At 41.3% G+C, this 14,700-nt stretch overlaps 1 protein-coding gene across 2 annotated transcripts in view; it reads left to right on the top strand.

Moving 5' to 3' along the window:
• The window catches only part of gdpd5.S (glycerophosphodiester phosphodiesterase domain containing 5 S homeolog), a 127,382-nt gene that overhangs the window by 78,241 nt on the left and 34,441 nt on the right, over positions 1-14,700 (top strand). For both annotated transcript variants that reach the window (XM_018250411.2, XM_041584618.1), the window contains exons 3-4: positions 8,467-8,570; positions 14,439-14,532. In XM_018250411.2, coding sequence (XP_018105900.1) covers positions 8,467-8,570; positions 14,439-14,532 — 198 coding nt within the window. The remainder of the gene's footprint in view (positions 1-8,466; positions 8,571-14,438; positions 14,533-14,700) is intronic.

Genomic DNA, 14,700 nt, shown 5'->3' with positions numbered 1-14,700 from the left:
TTTAAACACTTTTAGAACAGGTATGGGTGTGTTAATGAAAAAAAGAAATTGGGTTCCATGTTTAATTTGCAAAGGACTTTCGTTATGCAGCTTTTGATGTTTAAGTGGCAGGTCCCCTTTAAATGGGCAGCAATTTATTAGGTAGTTTCTTGGTGATGTTCTTGGTGTCAGTTTTGTCTCATCAGGAGTCTAGAGCCGTGATTATAAGGTAATAAGGGGGTCCCTGGCAATGCAGAAAGTCTGTGCGCCCAGTGGTGTAACTATAGTGCGCCAATCCCCCTGCAAAACAATCTTCAAAGGGGCCCAGCGCACTCCCATCCCCATCCTCCCGCCCACTTCCTGCCTCTGCCCACTCCCCACCCTGACTCCACCCACTCCCTGCCACGACCCCGCCTACTTCTCCGCCCCATGCCGACTTGCTCTCTGATACCCCACCGCAGGTAAGAGTGCTGCTGGGTAAGAGTTCTTTTTAGCTATAGAGGAAGCCAACCCCACAGTCCTGGCCCCCTGTTCCCCGGGCCCCCCTGTGACTGTGGGGTCTTCTTCCTCTATAGTTACACCCCTGTTTAATCCCTATCTGGAATTGGGGAAACGCATAAAACTGTGAACTCCAACCATAACTCCTATGATTTTATAGAAGGAACTGCAGTAGCTAAAGGATTATAATCTGGATTTTCCTTGATGTACAGGTATGGGATCCAAATTACTGAAAGGCCGTCTCCCATAGACTACATTATAATCAAATAATCCAAATTTTTAAAAAAGTGATTTCCTTGAATAATTAAACAGTCCCTTGTACTTGATCCCAACTAAGATATAATGAATCCTTATTGGAAGCAAAATAAGCCTATTGGCCTAGAAAAGTGATTTCCTTGAATAATTAAACAGTCCCTTGTACTTGATCCCAACTAAGATATAATGAATCCTTATTGGAAGCAAAATCAGCCTATTGGGTTTATTTAATGTTTACATGATTTTCTAGTAGTAACGAATGAAGATCCAAATTACAGAAAGATCCATTATCTGGAAGCAAGCATTCTGGATAACAGGTCCCATACCTGTATAAAACTATCCAGCATTACATTATTTACTGTTGGAGGTTCCCACATCCTTTCACATCACTATATCTTACCTTTGCATAGATGAAAGAGCAGTTCAGAGTTCTTTTCCTATAACCCCTCAACAGATCTCAACCCAATAGATTAAAAACTGTCCTTGTCTTTATCTTCTCAGGTCACACTTTGATTTCTACTGTACCCTTTAATCTTTTGCTATCTTCTTGTGTCCTTAAGCATCATCTACTCCATTTGTCAATGTATGGAGTAAAACGTGCCGACCATTAGCCCAATAAATAGTGACTTTCTGTGGCATCTATAGCATTTGCCAGACCCCACAGGTTGCCACTCTGACCCTCTAAAAACCAGCAGCCTCCCATTATCCTCACTATTCATTTATCTGTGGAAGTCCAGACAGCCATATGATTGATACCCGAGCTGGAATTTCTCATTATTGAGCTTGTGCTACGTTCATTTTTATGGTATTAACCTGCTTGCTGGTGCTGGTCTGTAATCTATCACTTCATTTAATAGTCCATGTTGTCTCCTTAACCAGTAGAAATTACAATTCAGTTCATCATGTTTAATCATTTCACAGTAGGGGATTAGAGAAACTTCTATTTTGATCTGTTTAATGAATTCCCGTTAAGCACAAATCCTGTACAAAAACACTTTTCATAGTCATTTGCTCTGTTATTCCAACCTAAATATAGATGTGACCTCTCCGAATCCGTCTTTCCAGAACATCCATCCAAATGGTCTTCTCTCATACTAATCCTTTTTTTTCTCATTGCCCTTTAGATATAATCTCTGTCTCCATGAAGTTCCTCAATATCTTGCTGACCTAACCATTATCTCCCTCTCGTATGCCGTATGCTCTGTAGTTAAAGGTGCTCATTATCCTGATTTTAAAGGGGCTAAAACAACACCCCAACCATTGTAATGACGAGCAGCTCTTCCCTTTGTACGTGGTTGACCCCCGTTGGTCCACCCCCATTGAGTGAGCTGTGGTCTTGCTTGTTCTGCTCCTATTCATTAAACTGATTTATCTGGGCATATCTTATATTCTTTGTCTCCTGAGAGGTTCATGTTCTATAGCTCAAATATTTGCCTATAGTGTTATATTTGCTAATCACCAATCTGGTCAACATATTCTAGAACTGGTCTTTCAGCAGTTGCATGGTCAACTGTATCGGACCAATGAGCTGTGTTTAGCCAAACACCAAATATATTTTTACATTGGTTGTCAACAATCATTTTGCTTCATAATGATTAAAATGGTCTGTCTTGGCTGCTAGTGTGGAACCAGCCTAAGGTTTTTTAGTTGTTTGGAGGTGCCAAGTGATACTCACTCAAGGAACCCTGTGTTCTCCAATAGTCTTGTCTCTATCAATTTTGTGTCCATTGTTCTTCCAAGCCTTTAGATCTTAAGGCAGTTCCTCAACCAGTAACTCATGAGCAACAAGTTGCTCTCCAACCCCTTGGATGTTGCTCCCAGTGGCCTCAAAGCAGATGCTTATTTTTGAATTCCAGGCTTGGAGAAGAGTTTTGGTTGTATAGAAACCAGTTGTACTGCCAAACAAATCCTCCTGTGTGCTGCCAGTTCACATAGGGGATATTAAATAGCCAATCACAGCCATTATTTGGCAAAGCCCGGGAACTTTTTTTCATGGTTGTGTTGCTCCCCAACTATTTTTACAGTTGATTGTGGCTCACGGGTAAAAAAGGTTAGGGGCCTCTGCTAAGGTCTCTTTACATTCTCCTTATTTCTTCTGCAACCCTTGATGTGAATGCATTGTATCTGGATATATATTCATATTAAATTAAGTATAAATTAAGTAATTTGCTGGTTCCATATAAAAAGATCAATAATGATTATGAATACAGGGGGGGCCTGGACTTCGAAGTCTTCTTCCTCTATAGCCAACAAAAAACCCCTCCCCAGCCACTCTCTTTCCTGCGGCAGGGAAGGGGGCGCAGATTGGCGCAGGGTGGGAAGTGGACGGAGTCTTACGGGAAGATTTATTTGTAGGGGAACTTGGTGCACTGTAGTTATGCCACTGAATCAATGCCTTCCAAGTACTGTGTCCATTTCTGGCCTTTTTGGTGCAGTTTCGGATCAGCTATTGTTTTCCTTATTTATCTCACAACCCTGTCAGATTTTGGGAATCTATCAGTGAATGTAATACAGCAAACTATCTAAACCAGAGTAAAAAATGATACACACATTTCTAGAGAAATGGATTTTTTCCCTTCAGTGCTCATTTCATTGAGACGTGATAAATAAGCCTGCCGCAACCTTGCCGTCTATCATAACGTGATGGCACCGGACAGCTTTAGGCAAAATGATTTTCGGCTGTGCTTCAGTGCTCATGTTGACAGGTTTTCCCTTGTCTTGTCTTGTTGAATGTCAAGGTGAAGTGTTACTGTGCAAACCTTCAAGTGCTCTCATTCGGTTCTTAATCTTTTTTTAACAGTGCAATGCAAACTTGGCGGAGGAGCTCCATTCTGTATAATTTATGTGTTTTCAGTGTTGGCTTCTGCAAGAAACAACCTTTTAATACAAACCCACCATTCCTTTCATAATCATTCTTTCATTTGTCTACATCTTGGCCCCCTCATGCTGGTCCTCTCAAAACCATCAGTTGTATAGTTGTCTTCATTGCCTGTATTATCATTGTCCACTTTAACCATTGTTCTTGTGATTGGGTCTGTCATGTTGCCTCTGTGTAGCATATTTCATAATTCTTTAATCATATTATTTGCATCTTGCATCCTCTGCCCCTTCAAGTCTTTCAGTCATTGTCCAGCTGTAGGATTACAGTATGTTATTCCTCAGTGTCCCTCTTTGCCTTTGATATTCACTCTTGTAGGGCTCCTCTTGCCTTCATCAGTTTGCTGCCTCATCCGGATCATTTTTGGTTCTCCATTGTCATCCTCCATCAGATGACCCTCTTCTTTTGACCTAGTCCTCTGCCTTTCATTAACCTTCGTGGTGGGGCATCTGTTGCCATCTTTGCTCTTTGTTGTCCCTATCCTCAGTGTTAAGGAATCTTCTGATCCATTTATGCCATTCACTTTTTCATTTAGATCATTTGTATATCTTTTCCAACTTTAGGTATTGATTTCTCCAGAGTCCTTAAAAAAGTCTGTTTTCATTGCGATCTAATTGCTTTTCCTTCTTTTCCTTTTCTCCATTCCTCATGTCATCAGCGGTGTTCCACCATGTCCTTGGTTATCCGTTCATAGTGTCTTTATCATTATGACTTTGTTAATACTCATACTGACACTATAGTCATAGTCTGATGCCTCATTTGGTCCTGAACCAACTACTAGATGGTCTACTTCGTTTTTCAAACCCTTCAAATTGTATCCCCCTTTTTCCCCACCCAAGGGGTAAGATAAGCCTGTATGTGTAGTAGGAGCTGTTGGGGGAAGGGATGTTTTATGAGGGTTGCTGTATATGTAATCACAAAAATTATTTAAAAAAAAAAAAAAAAAAGCAGAGAATTAGATTGGCTTTTCTCTATTCTCCCTGCTATTGTTTTGTGCCTTTGAGCTTCAGTGAGCTTATTCTTGCATTGTCTGTGCTTTGATTGAATTTATTCCAGCATGGATGCTATTTTTATACTGGATGAAATGGCAAGGCAAGATAGTCTATCTAGGCAAACAGTGTCCATCTAAGGCTTTACTGTGTAAAACATTTTCTTAGGAAAAGCCTTTTAAAACCCAACGAGGTCGCCAGATACTCCCAAGATCATTTTGCTCTATTAAAAATCCATTTAGAAGGCTTTGTGCCTAAGAGCAGAACATATGGTTGAGTAAAAAGCAACACAAGCTGATCTATTGACCACAGGCACCGTAGGGGCTGCTCTTGTGGTCTCCCTTGTTATTCTACGTTGGTAAATTTTTTTTTATTTTTCTGTCTGATGTAAGAGGATTTGCAAGTACAATAGCATTTTTGTCTGGGAAAATGCAGTCATAAAGCAGTGTTTTAGATTTAACGGAGAACGCAACCCAAATGCAATTTTGATGCAGTGCAATGATGATTGTAAATGCAGTTCTATGCAGTATTGCCCTATATGTGTAGATGTTTATTCCTTAACTTGGACATGGTCTATCAGAGAATGCAGATGGCCTCCCAGAATTCCCAGCTAAATATCAAGATATTTTAGAACACCCCAATCCTAGTAGTCAAACCACCCAGTAACTCCCCAATTCTCTAAAACCTACCACATTCCTGTAAGTCTCATCCCTATTCTAATTGATAAACAAGGCCAGATATTGGGAATGTAAAGAAATAAAAAAAATTTGGACAGATATTGAAAATGAATATCTTACATTCCAAGATTTCACTCCTCATGACGCCCTTTTAGGGTTCACTAGCTCTTTAGATTTAACATTATTAGTACGAAAATCCAAAGAATTTAATGTTGCCCATATTTCTAAATTTATAAAGTTGGTTATTGCCGGAGCTTGGAGAGTTATATTTAAAAAGTGGATAGAAAAATATTTACCTTCTTTAAATGAGGTTTTAATTGAGTTAAATAATCTGTATACTAATGAGGCAATTAGTTATAGAGTTGAAAGTCTACAGAATTGTTTTAAGTTCTTAAACTAAATGGAAAATTGGACTCTGAAGAAAGAGTTAAATTCAATAATATTCTTAATTGTTCCATAGATATATAACAATACGTTATTATATTCTAGCCTATAGGTTTTTATACCTGTAAAAGGTACTTTGAATGCAGTAATTCAGTGTTATTGATTCATGCTTATGCTAATTGTAATATTATGATTTATTATGATTTATGTTCAATTTGTTTATTTTATGTTTATTTCTCATCTTACTAGTTGCTTGTTTTCTATAATGAAAATGAACAGAAATCCTAACAAAAAAAAACAAGGCCAGATAGGTTCATAGGCTACTCACCAACCAGTGTTATTATATCTGTATGATAACCAGTTGTGCGTCAGTACCAAGATTATGGCATCAAGCAACACTTGCCAATAATGATGTTCTGCCCTTCTCGCTCGTTAGATCCTATATCTTGATGAGAATGTGGATGTTTCCCTAGATTGCAATCAGTTGATTACAGCAAGGACACAATGTAATAGCTCTCTGGGACTGGGTGACCTTATTAAATGAGTATCGGGACTTGGTGACCTTATTAAATGAGTATCGATCAACTCAGGACTGTATATTGAATTCTGGATACTACTGGATTTTTTTTATGATTGTCTCTGGCCTGGTGCATACCTATAAAATCCCACAGATACACAAAATGTGACTTATCAAATATATTCCATGCATTCACAGAAATTGAACTGCTTATTAGTTATTACTGGTAATTAGTTGTCTCCACCTTCAACCTTATTTAAGTCTAGGTTCCAGAAAAGGCCATCCAAGGTCTTTATATGTCTGCCTTTTGCTATTGGTCTTTTGGGATTAAGCTTTGTAGCTGTGATCTAAACATCTTATTTCCAGGCACTTCTGTGTTCCTGCCTGGTTCCTCAGCTTATGTCTGGTTCCTCAGCTCCTGTCTGGTTCCTCAGCTCCTGTCTGGTTCCTCAGCTCCTGTCTGGTTCCTCAGCTCCTGTCTGGTTCCTTAGCTCCTGCCTGGTTCCTTAGCTCCTGCCTGGTTCCTCAGCTCCTGCTTGGTTCCTTAGCTCCTGCCTGGTTCCTTAGCTCCTGCCTGGTTCCTTAGCTCCTGCCTGGTTCCTTAGCTCCTGCCTGGTTCCTTAGCTCCTGCCTAGTTCCTCGGTTCCTGCCTGGTTCCTTAGCTCCTGCCTTGTTCCTTAGATCCTGCTTGGTTCCTTATCTCCTGCCTGGTTCCTTAGCTCCTTCCTGGTTCCTTAGCTCCTGCCTGGTTCCTTAGCTCTTGTCTGGTTCCTTAGCTCTTGCCTGGTTTCTCAGCTCCTGCCTGGTTCCTTAGTTCCTGCCTGGTTCCTTAGTTCCTGCCTGGTTCCTTAGTTCCTGCCTGGTTCCTTAGTTCCTGCCTGGTTCCTTAGTTCCTGCCTGGTTCCTTAGTTCCTGCCTGGTTCCTTAGTTCCTGCCTGGTTCCTTAGTTCCTGCCTGGTTCCTTAGTTCCTGCCTGATTCCTTAGTTCCTGTCTGGTTCCTTAGTTCCTGTCTGGTTCCTAAGCTCCTGTCTGGTTCCTTAGCTTCTGCCTGGTTCCTTAGCTCTTGTCTGGTTCCTTAGCTCTTGCCAGGTTCCTCAGCCCCTGCTTGGTTCCTCAGTTCCTGCCTGGTTCCTTAGCTCTTGACTGGTTCCTTAGCTCCTGTCTCATTCCTGCCCCCTTGTTAGCATTCCTGTTTCTGACCATGTTCTGTTTATTGTGCCTTTCCTACTGCTCTCCTCACTGCTATGAGTAGTTACTCAACATTGCTGCTTCAGCAAAATGTTCATTGAAATGTCCAAAATTAGGGCTCCGGTCCAACTATACTTAATCAGTTACTCCTAAGAGGTTTAATGCTGGGCTAAAACAGAGTCCTGCAGTGAGTCGGGTGTCCAATGATACCTTCAAATACAGGTGTTGACTGGCTGCTGGAATATAAAGACAGATACAAGTAGCCGGTAACAAAAAGGTTTTTCTTTCTCTCATTCCTGTTGTACCCTCTCATTTTTCAATGACTGTTTTATGTAGGACAGGGTGCAGTGGGTCAGACTTCAGATCAAGTTGTTGCAGGTCAGATCAGTATAGTCACCAACATAAACAATCCTTCTCTCGTTCTGCAAGGTTTCTTCTTTTTTCCTAGAATAAAGTTAATAGTAGTTTCAACCTATCTGAAGCTGTCTCCAGTTTGCCTCATAATGGGACAAAAACTTCCTTTAGAAGGACAATTGGACCAGACCTTGGATTCAGTTACATTTAGAGTAATAGTATTAGTGGCCTTGATGATTCTGCTCAGTAGCACTTCTACAGGGAAATTTCAACAACTTTTATAGCGCTCACTGCAAAAACCTTCTCAAGGGCTATGCTTATAAATATATTGCTGAATAAAGCAATCGGACTTTATTATATCGGTTCCATATATATTTTTACATAGGGATGGCATCCTAACTTGGCCATTTCTTCTAGTTCTCTTATGAGCTTGGTCGCTCTTTTCTGTACTTTCTCTATTTGAGTAATTTCCCTTTTGAAGACCAATACTCAACCGAGTATTCTAGATAGGGCCTTGTTTTAAATAACCTTTTATACAAGTCAATGTCCGGGTATGAGACAACAGACTCCTGTTATCTTGGCACAGGATTTGCTACTAAGTTCTGCTGTATCTGGAAAACTTCAGAGATAATTGATTAGTAAGATTTTTGCCACACACATTTTCTTCCAATTATCTCCCAATGGAATGGCTTTTTTTTTTAATATTCATGCCAATCCTCATTGCCTGTCTTTCTTTGTTTCAACAGTGGGAGCTCCTGTGGTTTGTGATCCTCACATTTACCTTCTTCCTCACACTCACCTGGTTTTATTTCTGGTGGGAGGTTCATAATGACTACAATGAGTTTAACTGGTAAGTAAAAGGCCTTCACTTGGGGTTTCCAGGGAATGTTGACTGTGCTTGGCACAAACTAGAGAAAGTCTTCTTAGCTTGAAGGTAAAACAAAGTGAGATTCGGGGTGTGACAATGAGTTTGTTGATCGATCTATTGTTGAAACAATCTGATTTCATACATCTGTATTCTTGTTTTATACTGCAAGGGGGCTTGAAAGCACAAAATGCCCTACTACTGGGGCTCGGTTTGCTAATGCTGACAGGCAGTAGAATCACTGGAAGCAAATTATCCAAAGGCACCCAGAGCTGATGCAAGCAAGGAACACCTTGCACGTTTAATGCAGAAGTGCAGTTGTAGAGGGCCCAGTAAAGCTCCCCATAGACGCAACGATTCTTCTTGCCGAACGACCGATTTTAGGGAAGTCCGACCAATCCTTCGAAATTATCATGCGGTTAGTGGGATTCGAACGATCGTACATCTTACGATTTTTCGGGCCGACATCTGTCAGGAAATTGATCGGCCAGGTCAAAAAATCTTTGTCGGCCCCAGTGCCATGTATCTATGTTTGCAGGGCCAAGCAGGCAGCTCCCCTTTGTTTTCCTGGCAAATTGGTCTTTTTAGTTGATGGTAAATTCGTACGATCGTTCCGAGAAGATCGTGGTCTCACTATGAGGATCTGATCTTTTAAAAATCTCAACATCTATGGCCAACTTAAGACACTAACTAATGGTCAATTTCAATATATCATTGTATAAAAACTCACCTGACCAATATTTTCATTTCATACAGGTATGGGATCCATTATCTGGAAACCCACCATCCAGAAAGCTTTTAATTACAGAAGGGCAGTCTCCTATAGACTCTATTTTATCCAAATAATCCAAATGATTAAAAAAAGGATTTCCTTTTTCTCCGTAATAATAAATCAGTGTCTTGTACTTGTTTATAACTAAGATATAAATAATCCAGCCTATTGGGTTTATTTAATGTTTACATGAATTTCTAGTAAGCTTCAGGTATGAAGATCCAAATTACAGAAAGATCCTCTGTCTGGAAAACCCCAGTTTTTGAGCATAACAAGTCCCGTACCTGTTGTACTGTAAAGCTGGCCATAGACTCAAAGATCCTCTTGTTGGCCACTAACGGCAGGGCTATATCGGGGATAATTCGAATGTTCGGCCGTATGGCCGAACGATCGAATTACGATGTGCCAAGGGGCTCTGACGGGTCAGTCGGTTAAAAATCAAACTGTCGGAAGTCCCCATACACGGGCAGATAAACTGTCAAATTGGTCCAAACGACCGATATCGGCAGCTTTATCTGCCCGTGTATGGCCACCTTAAGAATATATTAGGGATGCACTGAATCCACTATTTTGGATTCAGCCGAACCCTTTGCGAAAGATTCGGCTGAATACCAAACCGAATTTGAATCCAAGTTTGCATATGCAAATTAGTGGAAAACATTTTTACTTCCTCAAATCACATGATTTCCCTCCCCACCCCTAATTTGCATATGCAAATTTGGATTAGGTTCGGGCGAATCCTGTTGAAAAAGGCAGAATACCATACCATAAATACCTTTATAATATCCTAATTTATTTCCCATATTGGCTCACGCTTCCTCTTGCTGAAGTCATCCGGCTGCTTTGTTTTGCCTTCCAATGTTCCTTTCATCACAGGAGGAATTACCCCCGGGGGGCAGTTTCTGAGCGCCGGGGGAGGGATGATGTTACTATTAATACAGAGAACAGCAGCTGTGACACAGACTTTGCCAAGAGTGTAGAAAAGCACCTGATAGGGAATGACAACAATGCTGAGATGTGTTTAGTGTGCTAATTTATGGAACTGGGTAATAATGTACTCGCTGATCTGTTTGTGCATCTTATTTATAGTAATCTGCTAGAATCTCAATCTGTCTCTGCTGGGAATGAACCTGACTGGCAAAGAAACAATGTAGGGTAACGGCACGACAATATCCGTGGAACAGGAAAATAATTGGGCCCCTGGGTTTCATTGCAGTAGGATGTGATTGCTGGGGTCAGGGTGCAGCTAAATGGCTGTTTAAAGGAGAAGTAAACCCTAAAAATAAATGTGTCTAAAAATGGCATATATTATATAGTGAACTTATTGTACCAGCTTGTCAATAGCAGCAATGATCCAGGACTTCAAACTTGTCACAGGGGGTCACCATCTTGGAAAGTGTCTGTGACACTCACATGCTCAGTGGGCTCTGATTGGCTGTTGAGAAGCTAAGCTTAGGGCTCGTCACTAATTATCCAGCAGAAAATGAGCTTCCCTGGCTGTAATATAAGCTGATGCTACAGGTTTGCTGATTATTCAATTCTGATGCTAATTGCACTGGTTTCTGTGCTGCCATGTAGTAATTATGTGTATTAATTACTAATCAGCCTTATATTGTGACATTTCTATTCTATGTGTACTGTATATTGTGAGTGGCTCCCTAAGCTCAGTAAGTGACAGCAGCACAGAGCATGTGAATCAGTGAATCAGCAGAAAAGAAGACGGGGAGCTACTGGGGCATCTTTGGAGACACAGATCTTTTGTGGTTGCCTTGGGCTGGTACAAAAGCACAAAAACATAATGTACAACATTTCTAGCTATGTCTTTAGTTAGGCTTTAGTTCTCCTTTAAGGGATTGTTCACCTTTAAATAATGATATTCTGAGACAATTTGCAATTGTTTTTTTTTTTTTTTGCATTATTTAGCTTTTTATTCAGCAGCTCTCCAGTTAGTAATTACAGCAGCCTGATTGCTATGGTAATTTGGATCCTAGAAACCATGCATTGATTTGAATAAGATACTGAAATATGAATAGGAGAGGCCTGAATAGAAAGTAATAAAAAGTAGCAATAACAATACATTTGTAGCCGTACAGAACATTTGTTTTTAGATGGGGTCAGTGACCCCCATTTGAAAGCTGGAAAGAGCTCTGAAGAAAAAGACAAATAATTAAAAAAAAAAAAAAAACTATAAAAAATAAATAATGAAGGCCATTTGAAAAATTAGACATTCTATGACATATTAAAAGTTAAATTAAAGTGAACCACCCCTTTAATTCTTGATAGATCTCAGCCAGCAACCCAATATTGATTCATTCCCTTTGTTACATGTGCATAAGTCCACATGCTATTTTAGATACAAAACTGCAACATGCCTAATGGGTATACCTTTGTTATGAGTCAGTAGGGATACACAGAGAGTAGGAAAAGATGAGAGTGGTAGAGCGAGAAAGGGAAAGAGAGAGGCCCAAAAGAGAGAGGTGAAAAAAGAGAGAGAGGGGAGAGAAGAAGAAAGCGAGAGAGAGAGGAGAGAAAAATAAAGAAAGGAGAGAAAAAGAAAGAGACAGAGAGAGAGAAAAAGACAGATGACAAATAGAGAGAGAAAATGAGAGAGAGGGTAGAAAGAGAGAGAGAGGACACAGAGTGTGAGAAAGAGAGAGAGAGAGAGAGAGAGAGAGAGAGAGGAGAGAAAAAGACAAAGAGATGACAAAAAGAAAGTGAGGAGAAAGAGAGACATTAAACAACTGTGCACCGAGTGGCACTGACAGCTATACCTATCTTCGCCTAGAAATCAAATGTAGGGGATCAGACAAATCCTTCCCCTGTTTTTCCCCATGTCTGTGACATCATCAAGCTCCGTTACAGGCTGGAGAGCCATCTGATTGGCTGGGCGCCCTAGTGCATCCTTGGTAGAGGGGGAGTGCCTGACTTTGGAGCCAAATGTACAGGATCTCCAACAGAGCTTAACAGGGATTATATGATGCATCATCCAGCCAGAATCAGTTTTTGGGAGACTGTCCAAGAGTGCAGAGACGCTGCTGCATCTGTAGAAGTACAGAGAGAGCCCAGCCTGTTCCCTGCCAAACTGCCAGAGACTCAGGTGGAGAAAGGTGCCACTGGTGAGATTGATCCTGCTGCAGAGCTTCCTGTAATCTCCAGTGTGACTGTCTCTGTGAGCACCCCGGTGAGTGAGACACCCAAGGGAGGATACTGGCAAGGGTACAAGCATGGGGCCCCGGTTTGAGGACAGGTCTTGTTCATTTACCTGCTACGTGGGAGCGGCTGCTAAGTTCCAAACGGAGAGGTACTTTTGGGAAAGGTAGTGCTGCTTGGTAGAGCTCTGGGGAAGGGACATTCTATTTCAAGTGAACTGTGTGGTCATTAACCCCTGTATGCACTCTGAAACAACTCATCAGCACCCTGCCCACCCAAGACTCCCTCAACTGACAAAAGGCCAAGTAACACAAACCATATTCAAATCTAAAGAACAATACGTCTGTGATTGGAGGAATGAAGTATCAAACGCCCAGAAACTTTCCATCTACCAATCACTGGGGAGAGAGTACAGACTGGCCTTATATCTGGAAAGGCTACAGAACCCCAAAGACAGACAGATACTGAGTGTTTACAGACTGAGGGCCCACAACTTGGAGATTAAACTGGGATGGCACAGACAGAACTACAGACCCAGAGAGAACAGACTGTGCCAGAGATGTGACCAGGAGGCAGTGGAGGATGAGGCCCACTTCGTGCCCCAAATAATCAGTACTGAGGGAACCACACTTCTAGAGATTCTCCAGTCACATCCCGGACTTCACATCCATAAAAGAAGAGAGGAAAATCCACTTCCTACTGACAGTAGCAATAGCTGCACAATATGTAAGAGACGGTCATAGACTGGGAGAGACCAGACTTTCCTCTATTCCCAGAAACTGCCTCCTCCTAACCCCACCCGTTTCACCCCTCTACCTGCTCTGGCAATGCTCAATGTATCTGGTCCTTCCAGTAAAGTTCATTTGATTTGAGAAAAAGAACGACAGAGGAGGAGAGGAGAGAGGGGAGAGAGAAAGTGAAAGGACAGCGAAAGAGAGAAAAGGAAAGTAAGATGAGAGAGAGAGAAGAGAAAATTAAAGAGAGAGGAGAGAAAGTGGACAGAGAGATAGAGAGATAGAGAGGAGACAAAAAGACAGAGATGACAAAGAGAGAGGAGAGGGGATCGAAGAGGAGAGAGGAGAAAAAAGGTGAGAGAGAGATTAGAGAAAATGAGAGAGGGGAGAACAGGAAAGAGACAGGATAGAAAAGGAAAGTGAGATGACAGAAAGAGAGAGGAGAGAAAAAGACAGAAAGATGACAGAAAGAGAGAGAGGTGAGAGACAGAGGAGAAGAAGAGGAAGAGAGAGAGAGGTTGGAGAGAAAAAGAGTGGACAGAAGGAGAGCGGGGGGGAGAAAAAAGATAGAGAGAGGCTAGAAAGAATAGAAAGAGAGAGGAGAGAAAAGAAAAGTTAGAGGACAGAGAGAGAGGAGAGAAAAGGAAAGAGAGAGGACAGTGAGTGAAGTGAAAGAGAGGAGGGAGAGAGAAAATGAGAGAGGAAAAGAAGAGAGTGAGGGGAGAGAGAGAGAGAAGAGAGAACTTCAATTCATAGAGAAGAAACGGGCGCATGTGGGTGATTTGAATGGCAGGGAGAAGTGAGGCACATGAAATGCTCTTCTGTACCTGTCACTGCTTCATATCAATCTCAACCAGACTGTGTATGACAGTTGCAGGACAGGTGGACATTGCTGAGGAACACTGAAGTCTGACACTGCTCCGTGTGCCGCTAGTTTCATGGCACATTGGGCACCAGTTTATAAACCTGCCCCTGCCACCTTTTATGCAGTTGAATGGGAACAGCTGAAACTCCCAGTCCTGATGATTTTATTGGGCTGAAAATGGACCATTTCTATGATTGGCATGTCTGTCCCATTCAGAACAATAAGAAGCCCCCAGGTTAGTACAATGTGGGAATACTTCAGCCATAAATGTGATGTGTTCAGTCTGTGAATAATCTGATTACTGAGGTTTTCCATTATCTGTTTTGCTTTAGGTTTTTATATAACAGAACAGGTCACTGGGATGACTGGTCCATTCCAATCCTTCTCATCACTGCTGCTGGTTTTACATATATTACAGCACTCTTGGTAAGTACCACTACTAATCCATTCCCCTACTGAGCCCCCAGCATTCCTCCTGTGTATAGATTTCTCTCTCTCTATCCCTATTTCTCAATAGGGGGCACTTTATTCAATATATATATATATATATATATATATATATATATATATATATATATATATATATATATATAT

Source organism: Xenopus laevis, chromosome 2S (genome assembly GCF_017654675.1).
Source record: "Xenopus laevis strain J_2021 chromosome 2S, Xenopus_laevis_v10.1, whole genome shotgun sequence".
NCBI lineage: Eukaryota > Metazoa > Chordata > Amphibia > Anura > Pipidae > Xenopus > Xenopus laevis.
Note: the sequence above shows the minus strand (reverse complement) of the source record. Positions and strands in the feature narration are given on the sequence as shown.